General features: G+C 36.2%; 1 protein-coding gene across 3 annotated transcripts; it reads left to right on the top strand.

Moving 5' to 3' along the window:
- The first annotated feature begins 215 nt into the window (after positions 1-215).
- Positions 216-17,527, top strand: sms (spermine synthase). Of its 3 annotated transcripts, none has more exons than XM_087300361.1 (11): positions 216-375; positions 4,705-4,825; positions 4,898-5,509; positions 8,194-8,258; positions 9,077-9,252; positions 9,340-9,496; positions 9,583-9,670; positions 12,920-13,034; positions 13,377-13,456; positions 13,539-13,654; positions 16,686-17,527. In XM_087300361.1, exons 3-11 carry the CDS (start codon positions 5,438-5,440, stop codon positions 16,714-16,716), a joined length of 900 nt encoding a protein of 299 aa, XP_087156487.1. In that variant the 5' UTR covers positions 216-375; positions 4,705-4,825; positions 4,898-5,437; the 3' UTR covers positions 16,717-17,527.
- The last annotated feature ends 3,117 nt before the right edge of the window (positions 17,528-20,644 follow it).

Genomic DNA, 20,644 nt, shown 5'->3' with positions numbered 1-20,644 from the left:
TTATATGTACGTTCTTTCATTTTTATGTAAACTTTAGAACTACTTTGGCAATTCATTTGTAATATTTGTCATGCAAAAAAAGCAAATATTCAATTGAATTGAGAGAGAGAGAGAGAGAGAGAGAGAGAGAGAGAGAGAGAGAGAGAGAGAGAGAGAGAGAGAGAGAGAGAAACGCAACGCAACGCAACCCCAGGACAGCACGCACACACACAAACACACACACCTCCTCCTCCCGCCGGCGTGCTGCTTCTCTCTGACACCACCACAGACACACTACCGATTCACCTCCGGCTGCCTCATCCAGGCATGGCAGACGGCTTTACCCCATCATGGCAGTGCTACATTACACCCTCGACTTCAAGCTCCGCGCGCCAGGTAAATGTCCGCGAAATGAATGAACAGGGCTCGCAGAAGCAGAGAGGGGGCTCGTGTTGCTCTGCAGACACACGGGCCTCCCTCCTCGCAACTGCTCCGTAAGCGATTTATTGTCTCCCGTGGCCCCGCTGCTGCTGCATTGCGAGACGGCCGCGGGATGCCTGTTAGTCACTGCAATCGAGCTTAAAGCTGCTTTTGTCGTTCAAATTCTCCTGACGTTTGCTCTGATAAATGACCTTCTGGAGGGTAGCATAGCGGTGCTAGCAGAGGCTAACGTACAGTAGGTTGTCCTCAGGACTGGCTTCGGCTCGGACTCATACGTTTGAATGGAGCTCATATAAATAAATAATGTTCACTAGTTAGCCGCATTGCGTACCAAAACCTATAGTTCCTTGTATACTCCTGATAAGAGTGTTCCTACTACCCGTTATAGCTAGCTAGTATGTGTATTTAAGACACATTTAGATTTGCTGTACGCTGACAGGCTTTGGAAGTCTCTTACCTTCATTTCCAATGCCTCTATTTCACTGGCTAATAATATCGCAAGCCTTACTTGTATTTGGAGCTATCATATTTTGTGACATTCAAATTGTGAGAAGCGTGACAGGTGTAGGTATCTTGTATTTTGATTTTTAGGACAAAATGTAGGTCAGCAGTTCTGACTGTTGCAGTGTAAAACGGACAGGAATCAATATGGATTGGCATGTTAGGGTTGATGTGTGTAACTAGGTTGAAATTGATTGTTTTGCAGCATATCCTGTTATTGTGGATAAATCCGAATGCCACAATTAAATTGTCATCATGTGAATGCACAAAAGCAGAGCATTCTTTGTGATTTGTGCATTTTTAAGGAACAGCTGACCCAAAAATGTGAATTATTTATTGGCTCTCATGCTGTTCAAAACCAGTTTGACTTTCCTGTCCTCCATTGAAAACAAAAGATGAAGTTAAGCATAATGACAGATGCAAACACAGTTAAAGGGATAGTTCATCCAAGAATGAAAATTTGCAGTTGTAGTTTACTTAATTTACAGGTTTTTCGAGATTTCTTTTCTGCAGTGGAAGATCTTCAGCTGAAACTGGACTTTGGTAATTTGCAAAATGCAACATAAAAAGCAGGGGTCTCAAACTCAATTTACCTGGGGGACGCTGGAGGCAGAGTCTGGGTGAGGCTGGGCCGCATCAGGTTTTCCACAAGAAAAAAATCCAATCTTCTCATTATTTTTATTGTTTAACGCAAAATAATATATAAAAAAAATTAATGAGAAAATAAATCAATCGACAATAAATAGTTATAATAATAATAGTCAAAATAATAATAAATGAAAAAAAAATATTTAGGTTTACTGTGATTCACCGTGCTGTTGTTACACGAAAAAGAAGCAACACCAGTGTTGTCATTTGTTTTGACTACTTTTACATTACTTATAAAAATATGCAATGTTTATTGTTTGAGGCAATGCAAATACAATGCAAGTAGAGTGATGCAAATGACCCACAAATAACTGCAACCCTATAATTGGTCCGGATTACCAAGGACTCTGTTTGCCGATGAACAACTTAAAAAACTTTTTTTGAAGTGTTGTTAATGAACCTGGGATGAATGTCCTCATGTGCCCAATAGAAACGAGGCAGCCAGCCAGGCATGTAGGAAAACACTCCACGCTGCACTCATTTTAGACTTTCAAATTAAGCGTGTGTTGGCACGAGGCTGCAGGATGAGTGCCTTAGTGACCCACCAGTGCCGATATACAGCCACATCACACTGCTATGAGTGTGATATTGTGTTTATACAACAGTTTGATGGCACAATCGTGTTAATAAAAGAAAATCAAACATGGACAGTCTAAAAACCCTTTTTTTATGTGGAACTACTTTCTTCTGCCATTCATTCAACATCTGCAGCTGACATCAGAACAGCAGAAACCATTGCTACTTCACACATGTCACTTTAGAGCTAGTATTTAAATGATTCTCTAGTGTAATATCTAAACTGATGTCAAAACAGGTGAATTTGAGGACATTATAAGATTATAAGCCTAAACGGCATGAAATTACATCAGTCTAGAGATATTTCCCAGTATTTCTTTGTTACTGTCGGGATATCACAACAGTTAACCCCGAAAAAAGCAAAGCAGAGCAAAGACTACCAGATAACTGTTGTGTTTTCTATAAGGAAAAGCACTAAACACAATATCACCATATGACTTAAATAGCTTTATGTGGAAAGCCATTACTTTTATTTGATTGGATGATTTATATGGGAGTAAATATAAATATATGAAATTTATTATATAGAAATAATCAGGGCCGGAGTGGGACCCCTTTTCAGCCCTGGAGTTTCAAGCCTCAGACCGGCCCGCCTCACTTCACGACTGACTATATTAAAATAAGGACATTTCCAATTCAGTTTCTAATTACACTATCACGTCTTTTTTTGAGAAAACAGCTGCTTTAGAACTTCAAATGTTCAACAACCATAACAGTATTATGTCTTAACAATAAAAAAAATTATAAAAAAAAAAAACTATTCAGATGAGGATCAAACCCGGGTCCGCAGCGTCGTATCCTAATGTGCTAACCACCAGAAAATAGATAAAAAGAGCAGAGCTGCGGTAAAATAATGAATAAAACTGTGGTCAAGTAAAAAATATAATTAATTTAAAAAGTGTGAATGCTGAGAGCAACAGATTCTGGAGCTAGGGACACCGGCCCTCGCGGCCAAAAAACGGACTGGCCCACCGGGAATTCTCCCGGTCCTCCCGATTAGCCAATCCGGGCCTGGAAATAATAAACAAACTACTGTCATAAATAAACACAATAGAGCAGATGTTTAAGTGGAATAAACAGTGATTAATAGTTTTCTGGGAAGTGTCTAACAGTATTCCGGGACAAAAGTTTAGGAATCAGATGTAAAAGGGCATTGCATAGTCTTCATCAATTAAATAATTCAATAAAATATATATATTTTACAACTTTTTTATGCTCTTTATGTTCTCTTAAAAGGTTCTCATGGACCTTAAAAACACATGAAAATTTTAAACTTTCACTCTTTAATTTTTAAATTCTGCAGTGTTTCCACAAATTTCATGTGTTTTTGCCTGTGGGTTCTGGTCATCTTTATTCATAACTCAACATTGCATATCCTGCGATGTGACTAATGCAGACATGCACATTGCGATGATGATGCTCAAACGACATATTGTGCATCCCTAATATATATCATACATGCTGTCTAATAGAGCTGGCTGATTAATCAAAATGCGATTGCGCAAAGCTGTGATTCTCATGCACATCTTGTCAGAGAAGCATGGTTGGGTGGTCTGCAGGAAATCTCCTGCGAAAGGGCGCTTTTGTGCAAAGAAGCCAAATAGCCAGGAAGAAGAAACTCCTATAGCCTTGCATTATAAACAGAAGATTTAACAACTTTATTTAGTTCTGTGTAGGGCTGGGCGATATGGCAACAATGCAATCTCTAATTATTTTCCATATTGAACTATAACGATACATATATATTCTGAAATAAGTTGTTAATGCTCCCAGATTTAAAAGAGTACCCCAACAATGACTGAAGCTACAAAAATGAGAGAGTTTACTATATAAATCTCCATTATTATCACACTTAGATTCCTGTTGTTGCACATGTCTGCTGTGCGATTGGCTTTTAGATCAATATAAAGTAAAAAAAGTTTAGAGCATGTCATTGTTATTGACATTAATTATTTTACGATTCGATATAATATCGTTTATCAGCCCAGCCCTAGTTCTGCGTGACTAATAATCACACAACTATGGAATCATCTCACTGAAGGATTATTTCAAACACTCGATTGAAGTGGGTTTGGATTGAAAACAAGTTATTAAGTGTGGTATTTTCACGTGAGGCATTTCCTACACAGAGCTGTAGAACTGTTATCTTGATTATATTATCATCCAGTTGAATCAATATCCATGATGAACTCAATTTTGTGTAGCTTTTCAGTGTATAAACGACTCTGTGTAGAACTAAATTGCTTTTATAGACAAAATGCGCCTGAAAATTACCTTTGATTAATCACCAGAAGACGCTTTGAGGCATTTGAAGCAAAACATTTGGTCTGTGCAAGAAACTGAGTGTATGTCTTTTTAATAATTAGGTCTCAATATCTGTTATTTGTCAATAAGTGATAACAGAAAAAGCTTTTTGGGTGCGAACTAATCCTTAAAATATCTTCCTAATATAGGAGCCTGATTGACTATAGGGCAATTAGTGTTTGGAAAGGGCTTTTAGGGCTTTTTAAGATTTTTTAAGAAATATAATCCTTCTGTTTTTTCCCTCTCTCTGTTTAGCTGATGTCTCTGCGACTGTGCGTGGCCTGCAGTCTATATTTCAAGAGCAGGAAATGACAGAGAATGTCCACGACTCTGAGGGACACGGATATCTGGCCACCTTCATCGGCAAGAATAGCAGGTGAGCAAAATGCCTTTGGTAGTACATCAGAGTCCTTCACAGCATGCAAATCAGGTTTTGTTTTGCTTACAGGGGGAGGGACCTGAATTTGAATTATGGATGATGATGCTGTAACTGCCCTTTCATTATGGCTAATTTGTTTGCCATGACTCATGCTGGAATTCTGTAGGAAAGAGACACGCTCTCTCCCCTCCATTGGGCCATTCCATGGAGTGTTTTCATTTTGTCTCTGTAACAGCTAAGCATAATGTTGAAGCTAACTGACAATACTGATGACTGACCACTGAAAACACCAGGTGTGCTCCTGCGTCCAGACTCTCTTTAGGATGACCATTGATTGGCCAGTTAAGTGCATCCTCTGCGCAACAAAGGGCAGCATTTAGAAGAGCGTGGGGTCATTTGGGTGGCTTTGTGCATCTGATCTAAAGGCTTTGGTAGTCACTTCCTGTTTTGTGTGTGGCTTGCTGTAAACACAGCTGTTGGGGCTTTGTTTAAGCTTAAGCTGGGATGAATCTGGCTGCATATGACTTTTTGGTGCATTTCTTTTGACTAGTTGTGTGGTTTTAATTGAGTTTTGTGTATTTTTTTTGTATCAGGTTTGCCATCTTACGAATGCACTCCCATGGTCTGGTGACCTTTGACCTGCAGTGTCTTGAAGGAGACGATGCAGCGCAAGTGGACAATGTGAGTTAATGGAATGCAGTAGGCCAGTGTTTACCAACACTGTTCCTGGAGGCTCATCAACAGTATATATTTTGGATGTCTCCTTTATCTGATCCTTTCATCTCAGGTGTGTTTGATTAGAGAGAGGTTGAAAATGTGTACTGTTGTTGTGCCTTTAGGAACAGGGTTGGGAAACACTGCAGTTGGCAATAGTAGTATATGAATTTTTTTTTTACACAGATAGTTAAACTTCAAAAACGCTAATAATTTTATGACACCAATCTTTACAGACCCCCAGTTGTTCATGATTTTTTTTGCGATTAAAAATGACTGAATTTGTGTTGTTAGTTCCAAAAATTTGCAGACTATTTTGAGATGAAAAATGATGAATAAACATAAAATACTCTGTTAGGTGTGCAATCATAAAAATAAAGTTCTTTATTTTGGTCTCTTGTCAAGACAAGATGTAAAATTGTAGAGATTAAGCCAAAGGAAGGTTGTATAACTCTTACTTTTATCCACAATCTTTCAATCCCTGGAGCATCTGACATCATGTACCTCACTCAGGACATGCGTCAGGGCTTCCCCTACTCGTCAATGGCAGAAAAGGCGTTTTCTCTTGTCAGTGGCAGGAAAAGAGTTAAGCAAAATCATTTATCGATTTGATGCACATCGTAATAGGCTACCAGCTATACATAAATAAAACACAAATAAGGTCCTTCAATTCGGTCACATCCAGCGGCCATCATCCATCCGTCAATCAATCTCCATCTTTGTAAGCTGTTTTTCTGTCTGTTCCGTTGCTTTGTTTGTTAGATGTTTGCTCCCACTTTTCTTTTGCTTTCTGAAGTGTGTCAAACGCACAAATCACCCAATTTGCGCTATGTTATTCACTCAATTTGTGTCAAAGGATGTCTGATCACATCTTTGCATTGACTTCACATGTAGATCACTCATGATTCATCCACGTCTGCTTACTGCTTAGGCTGCAAAACATTTACCCCCACTCTCATGTAATGTTAGGACTGTAAGGGCGCAGGTGACACGTCATTTTTCGAGAGACTTAATACGCTTGCGTATGCAATGTCTGTAAGTCATGTAAAACAATAAATTGCAAACTGAAATTAATGTATTTTGATTATATGCTTTAGAACTGAATGTTATATGAAATTCTTTACTTTTTTGTGATTGTTTTGCAGTTAAATTAAGAATTTTGCATGATCCAAAAAAAAATTCAGCTTTTTGTTAATTTTGCGTTGGATTCAGCACAACCTCAAACTAGGCGGTCTGTCTTTAGCAATCCTCAACTGAATATACATATTTCATGATCCTCAAAAATGATTAAACGTCCTGTATTATGCATGTATGCACTGTATGGTTCTGTAATCCATTCAATTTAGACTGAACATGTAATATGAATGTGCATGTAATATCACAACATTGTGAGTTTGCAGCATAGTTTTTGTAGTGGCTCCTAAAACACCACTGTCGTATACAGTAAATTTCAGATATAAACCAGCGTTGTAGCCAGGGGCAGTTTGGGTGGTTTGAAAGACCCACCCCGACTGAAAAAGTCCAGAATTATTCCATACATGAGGTTATTTGTCCAATTTTTGACTGCTATGTCCAGAGTTTAAGACAAATTATTCAAATGGAAAAATTCTGACTGAGGAAAGTTGAATGAGCTGGCCAGTTTGTGATTTGCCTATAGGCTACAATTTTTAATTTTTATACAAGTTTTAACAGATTGCTAATTGTTTTTTATTTTTTAATAATAGATAAAAATAAGCATTTTAAAAATGTTTTTTTCATATTTATTTATATTTTTTTTATTTTAAATGCTAATCTCAAAACATTATTTATAAAATGGTAACTGTAATAACTGACAGTTTAAATGCATATTTGTAAATGTATAATTTATAGTAAAATAGTATTGTAAGAACGGATGCTCTGATCAGGATTTTTGCAGCCGATACCAAGTACCGATTCCTTGTCATGGTGATCGGCCGATACAGAGTACAGATTCAAAATTTATAATGCATGAAGCACATTTTTACTCTATGTATGTTCCTTAAGATAAGATCTCGCCTTACCTAAGATAATAAATTAAGGATGCTCCTTATATTACCTTAAACATGTCTTTTATAACCATTTAGGTGTGAACATGTCATGGCCAAAAGCAGCTTTACAGAAAACAATTAATTCGTTTTACTTTGGCTTGGGCTATGTGTAATATATGGGAGCGCTTGTGCATCTTTCTCTGCTTGTAAACTCATAAAAAAAACCCTGCAATTGGTCCATGAGATCGGCCAGATTGGCGAGTACCGATCAGGCCATGAAATGTGATTATCGGCCGATACCGTTCTTCGGCCGATCGATTGAAGCATCCCTAATTCAGAGTTTATATGGTCATGGAAACCCTGGAAAAGTCAGTTTTGAGTTTTGACATGGCATTTTCCATGCCTGGAAAAGTTTTGGAAAAACAGAAAAACCCACAAAGTTTTGAAAAAGTCATGGAAAACAGATATTTGTTTACTTAAATATATGTTAGTTTACGTTTTGCAATTCAGACTTTATTTTTAGTTTGTCTTTCACATTTTTCTTTTTATATATGATATAAATATTATTGCTCTTGAATGTTCTTCCATCCTGTTTTTGTCCTGGTTCAGAAAGTAACGATTAAGATGTTTGTTTTTTCTTTGTAGCTACTGAATGCACTGGAGAAAAAATTAAAGGCTCTTCTAGATGGAAATATCCAAAGGATCAAGAGGTGAAGCTATCATCATTTTTACTGCGAATCGGTTTCCATAAAAACAATCTTCTCACATTTGGTAATTTATTCTTTTGCTGTGTTCACACCAGTCGCAACATGCGCAAATAAATCAGGCTATTCATGCGTAAATAGATGCGTGAACATTTTGAGTTTACTCATATTATTCCCGCATCAAATTCAATTCATTCACATGTCAAATTCACTTCACAATAGATGCTGATTTGCATCATAAGCAGGGCTTCTGTTTGCCCGGTGACTCTAGCTTCGTTGCTAAATGGCTAACATGGATTTTTATTGAAATAATAGCTGTGCTTTAGGAAGGCTGAAAAACAATTTATATTAGTTCAGCACCGTGTCTTGAGTCCACTTGATTCTTTCAGAGTTGCACCCAACAAAGTTTATCAGCTCTTCCAGAAACAGTAGTACTTCAGACTAAGCCGAGTGCAATTTGGTGAACTGTTTTCCAGTGTTGGCAGGAGGATTTCCCCTCGGTACACCAACAACAAGCCCTACATCATAATCACTCCCTTACAAGAGCAAGCTCATGATTGGTCAACACGGCACAAATATCCGCTGGAGTTCAGATTTTCTAACTCAAGCGATACACATATTAACCATGTCAAACGCTCAACTCGCGCTGCTTCATTCGTACGAAACGTGCCGCAGGATGTCTATTCTTGTCTTTGCACAGACTTAACATGTCAATCAGTCGCGCCTGACGCTTCATCCGCGTCTGATGTGATTGCAGCATTATGCTTTTATATTGTGGTGACCAAATACCAAAATGGTTTGTTTAACTGAATAAATCTGTTCAGACTCCCTGCGCTGATTCGAGGCAGTGATGTGGATCGGTACTGGCCCACGGCTGACGGCAGGCTGATGGAGTACGACATTGATGAAGTTGTGTATGAAAAGGATTCTGCCTACCAGAACATCAAAATCTTGCACTCGCGACAGTTTGGCAATATGCTCATCCTTAACGGGGATGTCAGTAAGTTGGGCTTATTTACAACTTTCAGATTTTCAGGTTGTTGTATCACGTGTGTGTGTATAGTAATTGTTTGTGATCGAATGTTAGATCTGGCAGAGAGTGATCTGCCCTACACTCAGGCCATTATGGGCAGCGGCAAAGAGCACTATGCTGGAAAGGAGGTACTTATTCTGGGAGGAGGAGACGGTGGCATTCTCCACGAAGCGGTGAAGCTCAAACCAAAGATGATCACCATGGTTGAGATATCCTTTATGCTAAGCACCTAAAATAGTGAAGTACTTTATAAATGTCTGACTGCTTTTGGGTATTTCCTTAATTGAGTATTAACATTGATGAACTGGTGATTGATGGATGTCGGAAACACATGAGGAAGACCTGTGGGAATGTTTTAGATAACTTGAAGGGAGATTGTTACGAGGTAAGGATTGACTGAGGTGATTATTTGTGTTATTACATTATATTAAAAGAAGCTTTTATTTATGTCAGTTGTGGTTGCTAAACATTACCAGCTTAGTTTAAGGTCATAACTGTCCAGCCTAAATTTTGAAAAGCCATATTTTAACAGTATTTTTCCAGATGTTTTTTTCTGTAAGCTGAAACATGCTGTGGCTTTAATTCAAAAGTGATTATACCGATATCCCATAATTGAGTTTGAGACCACTGATCTAGATTTCTCTTTTTGCGGAATCATATACAAGTTTAAATTCTAAAGTCCTCTATTTTTTATGGTGAAGACTCCTACACTGCCAAAATTAGACATTTACTGCCCAATATTGATAACATTTTTGCAATTTTGGCCTTATGTACTTACATGGCTAACAAAACATCACAAAGAAAGTTAAATAGTTCAATTCAATGACTTGAAAGGGCTTGCAGTAATGCAGTTTGATGAGGTGCTGTACCGCAAAACTAATTTAGCCAAGCTAGCACAAAAAATAGCATTATTACAAGAATGCCAGAGCTTAAATAAAGCCTGTCCAATAGAGTGTGGGAAAGTACTTTCCTTTTTGTTATTTGCTTAGTCGTAAAAAATAAATAAATGCAGAAGCAGTGGTTTATTATTAGCGAACATCTCACGCTAATGAGGGCACTGTATGAAGAAATATGTGCTATACTCTTTCGTCTTACTAACAAAATAAACACAACCAAACTGACAGTGCTGGGAAAATAAGCAAGTCAGCATTCTAATCATGCATATAGTTTATACAATGGATCACTTTAAAGTTATACATTTTATGGCATTATACATGAAACACAGCATCATTGATGGTCTCAGTTTGAGTTACAACTTGATTTTCTGCCATAAATAAGCTTGACAGTGTGAAGCAAAGTAATGTTAAATCTTCATTTGTGAATGAAAAAAACAACACCCTGTAAGTACGAGGCGCTGTGTTGGATTTAAATCAAACTTTGCTTATCAACACATGCTTAAAACATGTGCATGTACTCCTATTAGTTACTCGCATATACATCTATACGATTGGAGGTTCAAAACAATATATAAAACTTGCAAATATACTGTACATATAAACTTGTTGCATGCATACACCCACATACACACACTAACATACATATAATGTCAATCCTTGCATAAACACCCACATTAACACATGCACATTCATATAAACTCACTGCGTGCAAACAAACCTATACACACTCGAATAAACATACAAACTTGATCCTTTCATAAACACCCACATTAACACACGCACAAACATATAAACTCGCTGCATGTAAACACACTCACATGTGAGTCATATGCAAGGAAACATATTTTTTACATTTAAAGAGATGGTTTAGTTTATACAGATTAAAGCTTGATTTAGCTCAACATAAAAAATTTAAGGAATGTTAAACGTTAAATAAATAAGAAAAATGTCTGAATATAAAACATCACTTATGGTGTCCTATCCTAGCAGGCACACAACGTCATAAGATGTTAATATTAGGTTAGATTTAGGTTGTGATGTCGGGTGACCAAAATTTAATGTCTAAGGACAACGTTATTTTAATGTTCATTAATGACGTCAAATGTTGTTGATATTTGGTTGATTTTAGATTGTGTTGGAAAATGACCAAAATCCAACATCGAGCCAACACCTTAAACCAACATCATAATTGACGTCAAATACTGACATTTATTTGTTAGGTATAGCAACTAAAATCCAACATCTGATAGACATCATAGTTGTAACATCCACACAGTGTCAAGCTGTAATATCATTAGACGGTAGCTAATGATTTTGCATATGCGCATAAAAAAATGGTTGATGGAAACGCCATGATGTGCATAAATTTTGAAAATGCACATAAAAACATTTGCACGTAACTGTAGGATAAACTTTATTTAATAAGAAAAGATGCACATAAACTGTGATGGAAACACTTTTACCGCACAAACTCCATTATGCGCATTAAAAAAAGGTCATGTGATTTTGTTATAAGAGATTATGTGATGATAAAAATGTGTGTAAAGGACAAACCAGCAGGCTGAGCACATTGTAAAACATCTGAAATATTGTTTTGGTCATTCCAAAACGCCTTATCGTTTAAGTGTTAGTGTTATTATATTATTAATGACCTTCAGAATTAAGAGCGTCTGTGCTCTACACCTTCAAACGCCACCGCATGTTTACTGCGTGTCAGGATTGCCTTCTGTGGTGCAAGTCATTTATTAGATGAAGAAAAGATTGACGCAGCTTCTCCTATCGCAGCAATTTCAGTTTTTACTGGTGCCGGTTAATTTAAAAAGTGACGATTTTGTTCGCTTTAACTTGTTATATGGAAACACTGCTTTATTCGCACGTTTTTATGCGATAATCCGGTTTGGCGCATAAAGTTCATTCGCACTTTTGGGTGGAAACATAGCTAGTGATATTTTGATTGTTTTTAGTTTGGGTTAAAAAAATTGACCAAATGTTGGACACTGATGTCAGTTTGACATTGGGTTCTGACGTCAACGCGATTTTCATTTCCACCCAAAATGCTACGTTGGAGTGCAACATCAATCTGACATCATGTTGACGTCCTGTGCCTACAGAGATATCCAAATGGCCATGTTTCTCATGGTGTGAGGGCCAGCTAAAATACATGTTTATTTTTTGTTTCATTTAGGGCTTGTATCTTTTTTATTTTTTTCTCTCAACAATGCAATTCTACTGTGACTTATTTTCCCCAAAATGCATTACTCCAGTCTTCAATTTCACATGATCCTTCAGAAATCCTTTTAATACGTCAATTTGCTGCTCAAACATTTCTGAGAATCGCTGTTGAAAACCAGTTTTGCTGCTTAATCTTTGCGTGGAATTTCAGGAAAAATGTAAAGGTCAGAATTAAAGAATGATTATGTAATGTGTCTTGCTATATGAAAGAATTATCTTCATGATCATTTCAACTGGCTGGGAACTTTTAAACAGCATAGTATATAACACTGTATCATACATTCACATTTCTTGGTCCTGTTTTGGCTCTTTGTCTTGTAATCAGTTACTTTTTTTTTAGCTTGATGTAACAATGCGGCCCCTTTCCTGCTTTTGAAACAAGTCCTATGCAGGCAGTTGAGGGAAATTACCCAAACTCTGGGCAACTGCCAGTTTTTTTGGCTAACAATACGATGCTTTGTTTCTCATGACGAATATCACCTTTATGTTTCCTCCTTTTCCTTCAGATTTTGGTGCAAGATTGTGTTCCTGTACTGAAAAAGTTTGCAGAGCAAGGGAGGACATTTGATTATGTCATCAATGACTTGACAGCAGTCCCTATTTCCACAGCACCTGAGGAGGGTTAGTTTGTATGTCTTTACAAGCCTCACACATGAACACACGTTTACTCACCATTTACTTTTCCTCAAGTGGTTCTTTTATTTCTATTGAACACAAAGATATTTTGAACAATGTTGGGAAGCTAAGAGCCATTAACTTTCATAGTATGAAAAACGAAGACTTTGGAAGTCAATGGTTACAGGTTCCCAGCATTCCTCACAATATCTTCCTTTGTGTTCTAAAGAAGAAATGAACTGAAATAGGTTTGGAAATAGATGATGAGTAAATAATGAGAGAGTTTCCCTTTTTAGGATGCACTGTCCCTTTAAATCAGTTAAATTGTTGACTTGTTTGCTTCTGTAGATTCAACATGGGAGTTCCTGAGACTCATCCTTGACCTCTCGATCAGAGTTTTGCGGCCAGGTGGGAAGTATTTCACACAGGTGAGAGGGCCATTTTATATTTGTTTGGAAATGCTGGGATTGTATATTTCTATATTGTGTTCATGATGTTTTCTGCCTGCAGGGTAATTGTGTGAACCTGACTGATGCGCTCAGCGAATATGAAAAGCTTTTGGGGAGACTTTCATGCAAAGTCGACTTTTCCAAAGAGGTGGTGTGTGTTCCCTCCTATATGGAGCTGTATCCTTTTTAAAATTATTCTCTAATAGAGAAATAGTTATTTTGGAAGAAATATGACAGTAAAAGCATAAATTGCTTTTTTTTAGCTTATTTTAAATGTTCTTTTTTTAAGTATATATAAGTTTGACTGCGCTGCTGTCACCATAAAATATATTTTATTAGAATGTGAAAGTAACATTAGACAAGATTATTGTAATAAGAACACTTAGATGTTTTTATAAAGGTATCATCAGGAAGAATTTGAACAAAAAAAATCTTATTTATCTTATAATGTAATTTTTTGTGAAATTTGTTACCTTTTTATTTATTTATTTGTTTGTGCGTCAACTCTTATTGAAATATGAAGTTGTTCTTATCTAATGTTTTTATGTTTATTTATATTGCCATGAAATAGCTATTAGTTGCTGATGTGGCAGTAAATAAATAAACAAACAAAAAATTATTTTGACACTGTACTTTACTTTAATATATTTATATTTATACATATATTTTTGTATAAATCCATCCATCTATACTTGCACTGTTTATTAATCCTAAATTTACACACCCCAAGAAACCCATACTTTAGTAAACAATTTCTGGAAAAATTATTTATTAAAAGTAAAATAAGTTCAGGGTGTCCGCAGAATCTTCAAGTCTAGAAAATGTTTTTGATTTCAAAAGCTAAAATTCAGGCCTTAAAAAGAATTAAATTCAGAGAAATATTTTCTTGTAGGTCTTAAATAATTTTAAACGGGTCTTAATTTTCCCTTCTTAATGTAAAGCTACCCAATCGATTCAACACGCATCCTATCACAGACAATATAAATCTTAATAAACCTTTTAGCAAAACTCTTTTTACAGTATAATTAATACTATTTAATTAATTATTTTAATTATTAACAGTTTGTTGTGCATACATTTAGTTTAAGTTTCATGTTTAAAGAGTTTTTTTTTTTTAGACAATATGTTTAGAACTAGGGTCTGCTTGTTTTGACACGTTATTTTAAATATGTGACTAAGATTTTTGATGTTGTAAAAAAGTAAATTAAAAGTAAAAAAAAAAAAATCTTAAAGTAAAATTTAAAAAAATCCTTAGCATTAAGACCTATATAAGTCTAAAATTAAATTCTTGATCATCTTAAAGAGCCCCTATTATGCATTAAAAAAAGGTCATACTTTGGTTTTGGGGGCTCCAACAACAGGCTGATATGCATGCAAGGTCAAAAAGTCTCCACTTCACTTCCTAATCTGCAATTGCCTCTCTGGATATACCACTAACTGTACTCAAAAAAAAAAATTACTAAATTGCTTCCTTGTCCTCATTTGTAAGTCGCTTTGGATAAAAGCGTCAGCTAAATGACTAAATGTAAATATAAAAAAATTGGAGTGCATAGCGAGCTTACAAGCGTAAGCCGTAAACAGAGCGGCACGCGGCACATTTTCAATGTGGATTTAGAAGCGATATGAGAATATAAAGAGTTAATCAGGTACACTACAAGCAGTTACAAGTAACAAAACACAATAAAATACATAATTTGCAAGCTAGAGAAAACAAGGAGGCAACCATTTTAATCACATTTACTTACACTTGTGAAATAGAGGAAGGAACTGATCCATGAACTGTGTTATAAGTGTGTAGATTGCTGAAGCACTTGTCAGAAAAATGACGGGAACACAGCACAAGGCTGGGGCTATAATGTTCAGGGTATTTTTGCAAAAATAAACTTCAACTACTTACTCTTCACAGCCTCATGTTTGGGTTAGGGAATATAACATTAACTTTTCTCTCACACTAAAGACTCGTTACCGCTGTGATTAATTCAAACCACTATGAGTCGACTCCTATAGATGAATCAATAGATGAATCAATAGTTTTAAACACAGTGCACTTTCAGATTTAAGCCTTAGCTGGATATTTCACTTACATGTTACACACTGCATGGATGCTCATATTCAAAAACCCATAATAGGAGGTCTTTAAAAAGTCTTCCATTTGACTTGTTGATACCTGCAGATACCCTGAAGTTACAATTACCTAGAGCTTTGTTTGATTAGTCACATTGATTAGTCACATTAAATAGTTAATAGTAGGGCTGCACGATGTTGATAAAATCTGTTATTGCGATTTTTTTTTTTCTTCTTTTTTTTCTTCTTCTTTCTTTCTACGATAAATATTGTGCAATAATATATTGTGCAGACCTAGTTAATAGTTTAATTAAATATAAACAAACAAAACGAACAAATATGTTGTTATATATTGTGAAATATAATGACTATAATTGCCAAGGAAATACGAAAATACTCATAACCACCACACCATAAGTAATTATTTTAACGTAAAACAGTGTCGAATTTTATGTTTATATGAAGTGCATGATTATTGTTGTTTAAAATGATTTTAAAATTCATTATTTTGTTTTGTTTTTGATTTTGTAAACATTTATTTGTTTGTTTTGTTTAAATTCTAACACTTATACCGTTATTATAATCATATAACAAGCCATAATGTAATAAACACTTGCTAGAGAATTATAAAATAATTAATAGCAGCTAGTTTTCCCCCACATGTCAACAGTTTGATCTTCATTCATTCATTCATTTTTTTGTCGGCTTAGTTCTTTTATTAATCCGGGGTCGCCACAATTTATCCAGCACGTTTTTACGCAGCGCATGCCCTTCCAGCCGCAACCCATCTCTGGGAAACATCCACACACTCATTCACACACACAAACTCATACACTATGGACAATTTAGCTTACCTAATTCACCTGTACCGCAAAACTTTGGACTGTGGGGGAAACCGGAGCACCCGGAGGAAACCCACGCGAACGCAGAGAGAACATGCAAACTCCACACAGAAACGCCATCTGAGCCGAGGCTCGAACCAGCGGCCTTCTTGCTGTGAGGTGACAGCACATTACCTACTGCGCCACTGCATCGCCCAGTTTTGATCTTACATAAAATTAAAATGTATGAATTGTCTTTTGTCCACTGAAATCTGAACTGACCTCACATGAAGGAACATCCTCTCCTTAACCTGCTGCCTCAGATGGGTGTTTTACACCATCTGGAAGAAGTAATGTCTCTTCCTCCTGCCGCAATGTGAAGACCCCCTGATGCACTGAGGGGAGACGTGCACATATCTCTCTGTTTCTGCTGTCCCTCCACGTCCACAAATCAGCCTTCCCTTCGTTCGGCTCTTTGTATTGTTGTGTTTGAAGTTTCCTGAGCTCTCGGTTTTGTTGGTCTGATGTTGTTTTGCGTGGGCTCCTCCAGAGAGCGCTGTGGTGCCGTGTGTGATGATACTGAAGCCTGGAGGACGGCGAAGCATCCAGACGCATTTTCTGACTCCGGCCTTTGAGGATTTGCTGTTATGATTCAGATTTTACATTGCTCTTTGTGTTTTAGTGTAGCTCCGCAGCTTTTTTTTTTTGCATCATATTGTAACTGTGGCTTGAGAGTGATTTGATTTATGGTGCTTCACAGGGAGTTCATTGGCAGTGTTGCATTCTGGAAGTTCACCGAATAGTCTATAATTGAAGCCCCCAAATATGTCTTAAAAGGGAAAACAAAGTCCTTGCTGTGGCAATTTTCATTTTTGTTTTATTTTTCGCTGAACTGTGAATGTTAACTTCTTTTTATAATTAGGTCCAAAGTAGGTTTCCCTGCTTGATGTTTTTGCATCATTTTTTTATATATATATAAATATAAAGAAAGAAGGTTTTACTGAATGTAGGCCACTTAGATTCATGCCTTTTATTCATTTTGTGGTGCTTCGTTGATATTATTTATTTGATTTTATTTCACCTTATGCCATTGATCCTGCCCTGAAAAGTAACTCCTGTTAATGAGAGTGAGAATCATCTATTAAAGCATACGAAGAGAATATGATCTAATCTCTATGTTTGGTCTTGTATCTGATATTGTTCTATAAAAATACTGTACACCATTATTATTATTGTTAGGGGCCAAGCACTAAAAGTAGTCTTTATTTTTTCCCTCTCTTGAAGTCTATGGCAGCCCAGTAGACTGTACGGTAATAAGATGTGAATTTTGCCCCACAGAATAACCACAACATTTACATTTAATGGCCACTTTATTAGGTGATCTGCTGATCGACTGGGATTTTGACACACAACCATCTCTTAAGGTTTACAAAAAGTGGTCAGAAAAAGAGAAAATATTCAGTGAGCGGCAGTTCTGTGGGTGCAAATGTCTTATTGATGCCAGAGGTCAGAAGAGAATGGCCAGACTGGTTCGAGCTGATAAAAAGGCAACAGTAACACAAATAAGCACTTTTTAAAAACAAGTTCTGCAGAAGAGCATCTCTGAACACCCAACACGTCCAACCTTGAGGCGGATGAGCTACAGCAGCAGAAGACGACACCGGGTGCCACTCCTGTCAGCTAAGAACAGGAAACTGAGACTACAAACCAAAAACAATAGAAGATTAGAAAAACATTGCCTGGTCTGATAAGTCTCAATTTCTGCTGCGACATTTGGATAGTCGGGGCAAAATTTGGCGTCAACAACATAAAAGCATGGATTCATCCTGCCTTTTATCAACCCTCAGGCTGGTGGTGTAATGGGGTGGGGGGAAGGGGTAATGCATCATGTTATAAAGCGTGAATCTTCTCAGACTGGTTTCTTGAACATGACAATGAGTTTACTGTACTCAAATGGCCTCCACAGTCACCAGAACTCAATCCAAATCTGCAGCAACTGTGTGATGTTATCATGTCAATATGTAAAAAAAATCTCTGGGAAACATTTCCAGCACCTTGTTGAATGTATGCCATGAAGGATTAAGGCAGTTCTGAAGGCAAAAAGGGGACCAACATGGTACTTGTAAAGTTTACCTAATATAGTGGCCGGTGAGTGTATTGTCTAGTAACTACCCCAACGGTGCCACCACCTGTCCAAATATGTTTTCATGTTTATGCTAATAATAATTATTGAACTGTAAAAGCTAAATGATTGCTCTGGATTGCTATGTACTGTTTGCACCTAATTAATTATTTACATTATTGAAATGTTCAGCCATTATGAAGCACTTGACTTGTATTTTACTATTCTTTGAACTGTTTTAGATTCCGGATTGAGTAACGCTCAAATTAATTTAACAAAAAAGCTTGCTGAAGTGAAATATACACTTTTGTGTATGCAGAACATGGGTGTGTGCCTTGATTATGTTTATGTTACACTGTGTGTTTTGGTCACTTCTAAATGCTTTGGCCAGAAACCACAAGACTGGTGTGAGGGACAGTATACATCTGGTTAACGTTGGTTAATATCTCATTTTCACCCATTTTGATGATTGCTGTGGAATACTATATTTTTCAAACACATTGACGTATCGCTACAGAACTTAAACACCATGCCCTGAAGATACAGTAACTTTCGGGCAGTAACTCCTTGTTAAATTATAACAATTTTTAAAAACATGCTTATTATGTTTGTTTAGTTTTGTCTTTTATCATAAAACTGGTCTTGTTTTCCTTGAACATTGATACAAATAATGCCATCATTGACTTAAGTTTCTAACTTAACCAAATTTGCTAAGATTGTCATCCAGCATAATGTTATGAACTTACTGTTGATGGGTGAGTTTATGTTTACCATATTGACCAATTTGATACCTGAACTCCATCTCAGGTTGTATCTCTTTAAATCATCAAACTTTGTCCATCATCATCATCTCGACAAATCAGTTTGGTAACAGCGTCACCTATTGGTCATTTGGGAATGTATTGATGCATTGATGTTACTTGCATCTTCACACACTGGCCACTTTATTAGGTGCACCTTACAAGTACCGTGTTGGACCCCTTTTACCTTCAGAACTGTCTTTATCCTTCATGGCATAGATTCAAGAATGTACTGGAAATATTCCTCAGAAATTTTGGTTTATAGTGACTTGATAGCATCACGCAGTTGCTGCAGATTTGTCGACTGCACATCTATGATGCAAAGGTGCTCTATTGGATTGAGATTTGGTAACTGTGAAGGCCATTTGAGTACAGTAAACTTATTGTCATGTTCAAGAAACCAGTCTGAGATGATTTGCCCTTTATGACATGACGCGTTACGCTGCTGGATGTAGCCATCAAAAGCACTGAGTTGCTGCCATGGCTAACTAGAAATTTTCATTATTGAGTGGTTGGACAGGTGTACTATAAAGTGGCTGGTGAGTGTGTATTCATTATTTGTCTTCAAAAACAAAAATACTTTCAGATTATAAATGAGTGCACCCCCGTTTCAGTTAATATATTATATATGTAATACATATATAATGCATATTTGGTGTGTTTTTGTGACCAATACAGTTTAATTAAACAGTTTATCCATTTAATATATGAATATATAATCCAGCAATATAAAGATACTACATTTATCTACTATCTGTCTCTTTCTCTCTGAACTCGTTTTGATTGTATTGTAATGATGTGTAAAAATGCTTTGGAATGATAATTATAAATTAGAGCATTATATAAATAAAATTGAAAATAATAACTATAAAATGTTAACTTTGAAATAAAATATAAAGTTATATTATTATTATTATCAGGCAGTACTGAGTAGCTATAAGTTGGAATTTATATTTTTATTAATTATGAAATATATTAGTGATATAATTTTTTTATTGTTTTTTATTTTTTATTTTTTTTTACTTATTTGTATTTACATAAGTTTAAGTTAAATAAGTTTAATACAACACACTTTCTTAGCAACTTGCTGAAACAAAAAGTAACAGCATTATTTTAAAAACAGCACCTCACGCACCCCGTTTTATTTTTTCCCAATTTTTGTTTAATGGAGAGCAGATTTTTTTCAACACATTTCTAAACATAATAATTTTAATAACTCATTTCTAATAACTGAATTATTTTATCTTTGACATGATGACAGTAAATAATATTTGACTAGATATTTTTCAAGACACTTCTATACAGCTTGAAGTGACATTTAAAGGCTTAACTAGGTTAATAAGGTTAACTAGGCAGGTTA

The sequence above is a fragment of the Danio rerio genome, chromosome 21, assembly GCF_052040795.2.
Source record: "Danio rerio strain M-AB ecotype USA chromosome 21, GRCz13ab, whole genome shotgun sequence".
NCBI lineage: Eukaryota > Metazoa > Chordata > Actinopteri > Cypriniformes > Danionidae > Danio > Danio rerio.
This window is presented reverse-complemented; position numbering and strand designations above follow the sequence as displayed.